The sequence below is a fragment of the Pogona vitticeps genome, chromosome 1 (assembly GCF_051106095.1).
Source record: "Pogona vitticeps strain Pit_001003342236 chromosome 1, PviZW2.1, whole genome shotgun sequence".
Lineage (NCBI taxonomy): Eukaryota > Metazoa > Chordata > Lepidosauria > Squamata > Agamidae > Pogona > Pogona vitticeps.
Window position 1 is genome coordinate 85,596,422 of NC_135783.1, and position 8,209 is coordinate 85,604,630.

The 8,209-nt window shown below is 40.3% G+C and overlaps 1 protein-coding gene across 1 annotated transcript in view; it reads left to right on the forward strand.

The window, feature by feature from the left end:
- The window catches only part of LOC110077566 (vesicular inhibitory amino acid transporter), a 29,818-nt gene extending 22,327 nt beyond the window's left edge, over positions 1–7,491 (forward strand). Inside the window, exon 2 of the mRNA XM_020790734.3 lies at positions 4,879–7,491. Coding sequence (XP_020646393.3) covers positions 4,879–6,024 — 1,146 coding nt within the window. The 3' untranslated portion in view covers positions 6,025–7,491. The remainder of the gene's footprint in view (positions 1–4,878) is intronic.
- The last annotated feature ends 718 nt before the right edge of the window (positions 7,492–8,209 follow it).

The following is an 8,209-nucleotide window of genomic DNA, read 5'->3' on the forward strand; positions in this document are numbered from 1 at the left end:
GATTGTAAAATAGCATGGGAGTCTGGAAGCTACAGGGGAAGCTGCTTATTAACTGGGCTTGCTTTCGAAGAGTGAGAAAGTTTAAACTTATCAATGTGAGGTAAAATTCTTTCTTTGTGTCTGTTTAAGCAATAGAGATAAGACTGGACAGTCAGGTTTACAACTGGCCCAGGCCCGGTAGCCACCGTTACAGAGTTTATTGTAAGGAGAAAAGAAACAGGGAGGGTGTTAAGGAGAATAGGTTACCTGTTGTCACTGTACAACTTCCAGGAAAGAGTCAAAAAGTGAGTGAGTAAGTGAATGCCTTCTAAGGTTTTGAAACAGGTGACACTGGAGAGTAATTTTATTTGGTAGTTACTAGAGATGGGGGTATTCATCTACGAATACGAATATCCCCGCACAGGTGGAAATAATGAGGACTGTCCACTCATGATTTCGCTGCTGCCGCTGGCTCCGTAGAGCCTTCCTATTGTGTCGTTGTCCACAATCAATTACCCACTCCTGGCAGGAGGAAGGATGACAAGCCTCTCTGCTAGGTTGCAGAGTGGCTAATCCATTGCGGAGAATGGCGTGATAGGAAGGCTCTGAGGAGCCGGCAACAGCGGCAAAATCATGAGTGGACAGACCCTCGTTATTTCCACCTGTGCAGGGACATTCATATTCGTATACAAATACAAATACCCCCATCTCTAGCAGTTACCTCAAGGAAAATTGCTGCAGTGATATGAGGCTAAGCCTTCAAAGAGGAATTCTTCCTGAGTGGTAGGAGAGAAGGCTAGTTGCAGGCCACAACCAGAACACCTGTCCTCCAGAAAGCAGAAAAAAGCTCCAACAATTGAAATTTACACCTGTAATTTGGAAAAGCATAATCTGAACCTTATTCTTTTATCCCCATGTGAGAAACAATGAAACAGTAATACTGCATGAAATGTGGCTGAGAAGGAGCTGTATGTGAGAGGGGGCAGCAGCAGCACCTATAGCACTATACCCACTCAAACCCTCTGGGTAGCCCTGTAAAATTGATGGACATGGTAAAGACTCTTTTCACCCACAGTGCCATGTATCCTAGGGCTGGCTCAGGTGCAGTGGAATGAGTTGATATGCCGCCTAGCATTTAGCAAGATCAGACCAGTTGTTGGTCTTCCCCACTCATGCAATAGGTGTTTTGGCAAAACAGGTTATTTGAGCATGTCTAAAGGCAGTTCAATTGCTTCTCTCTAAAGATGGATTTTCCAAGAGTGGGACACTCACTGCCTCTTTTAACAAACATGCTCCTCTTTCTCCCCTTTTACAGTGAAGTATTTCCTAAGTTGCCCAGCAGACCTTTAAGTTCAAATTGACTGGCCTTGACTATCTATGGTGGACAAGAATTTAATCAACAGGAACTGCCGGCACAGCACAAAGAGCTCTTAAAAATATTCCCAAGGGCAACGTTCTCTAAGCAACTGCAACAAGTGGCTGCTTCAGATACTTCTGCTCTAAACTCTATTACACTTTTTCAAGCAAAGCAGATGAATATCAGTTGAAATGTGAAGGGAAATGGTCATAGTATGCTGTGGGTCTTTGCTTAGACATAAAGATCCTTGAAGATCTGAGCTTGTGCAACAGGAAGGAAGAGGAAAGCTTTCCTTGTCACTATCTCTGCTTTCTCAGAGACCCATACATAATCTCTATGACATGCTTGGCAAGGTAAAATATTGGCCATCTGAGAGTCCTCCGACTGTCTTCTTCTATGCCACACACGTTTCTTTTCCTCTGAATGCTGAAGAGGTAGGGTCTTCTGTGAATTTTCCCAGATAACTACCCATTCCACAAATCTGATGGATCATTGAAACACTTATGTCTGGTATCTCTATACTGTATTCTAACAGTGCCACATTAATAAGCACCTCCAACTACAGTTTCTTTAGGAAGCCCAGCCATGGTAAAGGTAAGTGTTGTGTCTCTTTTATCAATCCATTTGCATTCCACATAGTGCAAAAAAGAGAGGAGGAAATGGAATATGAAATTATCCATACACCTGGGTCCTATTTTAATACACAATAATCCCTAGGTTGTTGTGATGTCTATGAATTCCTGAGCTGCGCCTGTCAAGGAGTCCTTGGCATTAAAGTTGAAATACCCCCCACAAAAACCTGCCAGTTGTCAATATCAGGCCCAATACTATCTCTACTATCTAGAGAACTGACCTAACCCGGGATGGGGAATGTGTCCTTTAGAAGGTTTGAAATAATATGTCCATCAGACTTCACTATTAAGTATATCCGGTAGGGTTGATGGGCACTGTAGTCAGGAAGGACATCCTTCTCTTCCATGATCTGTTTGTAGATTCCAATACAAGATTCACATACAAGGTCAGAAAGCAACTATACTGCTTACCTGTGCAAGACAAAAAAAAATCATGGTGTAATGTGGAAACCTGTATCCCCAGCCACCACTTACTGGACTCTGGACCTGGTTAGGACAACAGGACATCTTTGTTCTTTTCAGTAAAATAATAGATTAATTGTTCCATCAAGGAAACACTAAACTGACCATAAATACACATAAAACTAAATGGATTTTTAGTTACTTCTTGCAGTTGCTTCAATAATAAATGGATTATTATTGTATTTAATACCTCAGAGTCACAAAGAGCAAAACTGGAATATGGGGACTAAAAGACACTAGAAGGTGACAAAGATGACTATCTTGAGCTCTAAACAAACCCAATAAATATGCCTTCTCTTTCTCAGATTCATATTGTAGTGATATAATCTCATGTCTTTTTTAGATTCATCTTGTAGACCATATAACTCATACAAAACTTCCAAATTAGTGCCACTGTTCTTATGCAGCAAACACAGTGTCCCAAGCCCCTTTCAACAATTCAACTTACTTTTGCACTTCCATTTCTGTTTATGTCAAAGGAACATATGACAGCGCCAGTATTTTGGTCCTGCATTTTTGGCACAGAACACAAGTTTCACTTTGACTTTGATGATAGAGGTAAAAAGAGAAGTTCATCACCACCCATAGACCACTAAAAAGAGATGAAGTCTTCAGCTTCTGGGTCAGGGTGAAATGTCTTCCTTTTTACCTGTGATCCCTATCCTACTAAAGCTGATAGGGTTCCTAAAATGATTAGGAGAAAGCTCACCGCAAGCAGATCCAATCCTGGGTCAATCCAAAATCGTGTGGTCTTCTACTTCCAGATCCAAGGAAAACATCACTGCGTTCTCTCCCTGTCCAAGGCTAGTGGGGCTCTTAAAATGGAGAAGAAATGATTTTTGACAGGGGTAGGATGTGTTGAAAATTACTTTCTTGTTTTTGTACCTTTTCTACTGTAGTAGAAACACTAATCTAATTAGGATAACTTATCCATGTAAATAATTTTCTCTTCTTTTTCTTTCTTTTAATTATTTTCCATGAACTGAAAAACACAGACACGAGTGTGACTGATGTCTATGGCATATTTTTGCTATATATAAATGAGAAATGTCAGTGAGAAATATTTATCTGAAACTGGGCCTCTCTCCATTTTTAAGCCCAGCCATTGTTTAAGAGTTTTTGTACTCATGTGCATCAAGTGGCAATAGAACTAACAAAACATGTATGCCATTGGATGAAACATCTGAGAATTTCATTTGTGTGGCTACCCATCTGTTTTTGTCATAGATAGGATACGGTAAGATAGGATAGGACAGGAGAAGATTATTTAAATTTATTGCAAATATTTCTGAGTTTCTTTGGAATGGTGATACTGCTGGTAGAGTTTTCATTTCTTTTAATAGGGCACTCCAAACAGAAGCACTCTTCAGTCACAGCATGTATCCGTTGCAGGCAGAAAGATCCATGTTCACTCTCAGGCTTCCTCAGTGGGAAATGATCAGATAGCAAAAGATGTAAAAGAACTGAGATCCTGGAAAGCTGCTGGCAGTTAGAGTAGGCCATAGTGGGTGAGATGGACAAATAGTTCAACCTGGGGTGTGTGTGTGTGTGTGTGTGTGTGTGTGTGTGTGTGTGTGTGTGTGTGTGTGTGTGTGTGTGTGTGTGTGTGTGTGTGTGTGTGTGTGTGTGTGTGTGTGTGTGTGTGTGTGTGAGAGAGAGAGAGAGAGAGAGAGAGAGAGAGAGAGAGAGAGAGAGAGAGAGAGAGAGAGAGAGAGAGAACAGGGGAGGGCATAGTGGGCACTAGCAGGCTCTAATATTACACAGAACCCCCTGTTGCATTTTTAAAATTTAAATATCACAAATGTACATAATCAAAAGGCTGGTGGGTTTGGGGAGGTGAAAAACAGCAACGGCCTGGTTCTGATGAGGAACACAAAGGATCTGCACATTACCTATGACTTGTGTCCATAAGAAGAGTTTCTTCATTTATTTCTCTGAATGCCAAAAGAAAACAAACCACAGGGGTAGACAAATGAGAGGATTTGAGGCCTACTCCCCATGTTTATTTACCCTACATGGCTGCTAAAAGTGCAGGAAATGTATGGGGGCAGGTAGAGCTCTTTGATTTCAACATTACTGAATCTCTATTGAACATTAATATGCACATAGACAAAGTTATTGTTTCGGAGCCTTTAAAAGCCATGCCTGCAATCACATCAGCACTTAATATTTAATAGAAGCTTGTCCCTCCTGTTTGCTTGCCTTCAGTTTCCTGGCTTCTCTGGATTGGTGTACTCCTGCCAGCAATTATTTTTCCTGCTAACTTCATTCATCATGAATATACCCATTTCTGGCAACTATTATTTACAAAGACAAGTTAATGTAACCCTGATCCTTCCATGCAATTAGCAAAAGGTAGCCGTTGACAGCTGCAGGTATGAGCAGGTTGTGACTAGTGAACATTTCTCTTCTGGGTTTTTGTATTTCTCTTTCTATTTCTGTCTCCAGGGGATTTTTGTTCTAGGTTTGCCATATGCTCTCCTCCACAGCGGATACAGTGGGCTGCTTCTTATTATCCTGGCTGCAGTTTTCTGCTGCTACACCGGCAAAATTCTAATCGCCTGCCTGTATGAAGAAAATGAAGATGGGCATCTCATAAGAGTGAGAGGCACATATGAAGACATCGCTAGCGCCTGCTGTGGAAAGCCATTTCCCAAACTTGGTGGCAGAGTTGTCAACATGGCTCAGGCGACAGAACTGATCATGACGTGTATTTTGTATCTGGTTGTTAGTGGGAACTTGCTGTCACATAGCTTTCCAGCTCTACCAGTGACAGAGAAAACATGGTCGGTAATCGCATTTGTGGGCCTGCTGCCTTGTGTGTTTATCAAAACCCTCAAATCTGTATCCAGGCTCAGTCTCCTCTGCTCCTTGGTTCACTTTGTTATTATCTTTGTAGTGATAACATATTGCCTGACCCAAACGCACCGGTGGACATGGGCAAAGTTTAGCCGCTCTGTAGAATTTGAGAGCTTCCTGGTTGCAGTAGGAGTGATTATTTTCAGTTATACTTCACAGATATTTCTTCCTGTCCTTGAAGGGAGTATGCAGAACCCTGGTGAATGCAGCTCCATGTTAAACTGGACTCATTCTTTGGCTTGTGTCTTCAAGACAGCCTTAGCACTGACTGCATTCCTGACATGGGGGGAAGAAACTAAAGAGATTATTACTGACAACCTTCCATCGTTCTTACAAACCCTGGTGAATCTGTGCCTCTTAGCCAAGGTGCTTCTGTCTTACCCTTTGCCCTTCTTTGCAGTCACAGAGATCTTGCACACTTACTTCTCTCCAAGCCACAAAACCAGTTTCAAATCTCCTTGGCTTGCTGTGGTTTTAAAAAGTTCTCTCCTCTTGTTAACTCTACTGATGGCTATGTTTATACCACATTTTGCCCTTCTCATGGGTTTAACCGGCAACGTATTAGGTGCCGCAATGACCTTTCTCCTTCCTTCCCTTTTCCACTTGAAACTTAAATGGGAAAAGTTAATGTTCCTGGAGAAATGTGCAGATGTATCTGTGTTTATTCTGGGCATCTTTTGCAGCCTAGCTGGTCTTGTTTGTTCAGTAAAAAGTCTGTTGAAAGCATGTGGATAAAAGCAGAAAGACAACACTGATGCCCCTTAACATTTGGTTACTATCATTAACGTTCATTAAATGAAATTTTAAATAAAATTAGAACAATAAAGATTTTGACAAAGATAACATATAAGGTAGTAATGACCAACAGATTACAATGATTGCAGAAATTGATTACAATGATAAGAAAAAAATTGCTACATAAACTCCAGTGCCTCTCTAAGGGCTTCAGTAGGGATCAAGACTTCTTAGTGTACTACCTACATTAATAATTCAGTTTTCAGTAATATTTATTTATTTATTTATTTATTTATTTATTTATTTATTTATTTATTTATTTATTTATTGTGCCCAGGTATTGGGAAGCCACTACTCCGGGTGGCAAACAAATCACAACAATGCAAAATACAAAAAGCTTCAATAAAAACCACATGAACAACAACCAAGAAACATCATTTCTAAAAATAAAATAACTAGTAAAGAATAGAGAATATAAAATATGTATAAATATTGTATACAATAATATTAGGCAACATAAAAATAGTCATCTTCCTTTACAGACACTGACTTCTGTCCCAGACACATCTCTTAGCATTCCTGTGACAGCCAAGTCTGCCTGTCTAATAACCCAGGCGAGCTTCTGCTAATTAAGAGCTTGATAGTCCCGTTCCTGTCTTAACAAACCCTTGTGACTTTGTCTATTATCTGTATTCTCATCTGGACATGAATCCTACTACCATAGAAATAATATAGTGAAGATGTACTTGTACCTTTTGTGTCTGAAGAAGTGGATTTTGATCCATGAAAGCTCACACTGAAATACATCTGTTAGTTTTTAAAATGCTACAGTATTTTTAGTTCTCCTTTCCTTTTCTATCTTTATAGTATTTTTGCCAACATGTTGAAACTGTCTAAGGTGGCTACTTCTTTGGAAAATGATTTCAGTTGGACTGCAGCTTGATTAACCTCTGTTAGGTCCAACGTAAGGTATTTATGTATGTATGCCTGCATTTTTTTTCAGCAGTGCATTTCAGATTCAAAATGGAAAGTTATTTTATACCCAATGTGATCATAGAACAGTGGTGGCAAACATTTTTGCAAAATGAATTCAAAATTTTGGACAGACATCTAACTGTACATATACATTTGTTTCATATTTTGAGATGGTTTTGCCATCACAAAGGTCATTTTTCCCAGGAAGAGATTCCTTTTGTGGGGAAGGAATGATTTTGAAAAGAAAATTAGATGAGGAGTGGTAGCTAAATCTTTATTCGCCCACCATTTAATCACTCCAGGTCCAGCCCACATTTTATGATTAAATTATATGCTGTAGGAAACTCAGAGTACAACTACATGGGGGAATTAGGAGCAATCTGGGTTGCATTTAAAAGACTCTTATCTTCAGTGTGATGTATTTTATCTTGCACATGAGCAATCTTTTCATTCACACAGATGTTTCTTCCATGTGGAAGATCCAGGCAGCACTAATTTCTCCCTGTTTCTATTTTTGATGACCCTCCCCACTTTCTCTGCCTTTTTTGTGGCTATCATTCTGTGGGCTGCAACAACTTCCACCCTTTTTTTTTTTAGTTTAATTTAGTAAATTGCACAGTGCTACAGTAATACATCAACCTAGCATAGATACTCCTTTATCTCTGAAGTAGTGTTGTCCCACTTAGGATAATATTTAAAAAAAAAAAAATTGAGAAGACGAAAATAGGGGAGGGAGTTTCTCTGCTGTCCTTTTTACTGTCACAACCCAATGGATATGTCACAGGATTCTCACCAAAGAGAATGTTGCCCACAACTCTATATGGGAGTGAATTAAGCAACTATACACACTGCAGAATGAGATAATCAGGCACACTTCCAATCCCACCAAATAAAGTGCAGCCCTAGGTCTGTGCCAGAAAGGAGGGGAACAGCTTGCAAAAAGGGTGGGATGGGTCACTCTTACTTAAAACACATGTGGTTGCCAGATAATAGGGAGAGCCAAACCACAACAAAAGTGAACCAGCAAGCTATATGCTTGTCTGATTGTCCCTTCATTTCAGACCTGGGCAAAGTGCGGCCCTCCAGATGTTGCTGAACTGCAAATCCCAACATTCCTCACTGTGTGGGCTAGGCCCAACTCTCCTCAATATTGGCTGTGTGGGCTAGGCCCAACATTCCTCAATATTGGCTGCGTGGGCTAGGAATTATG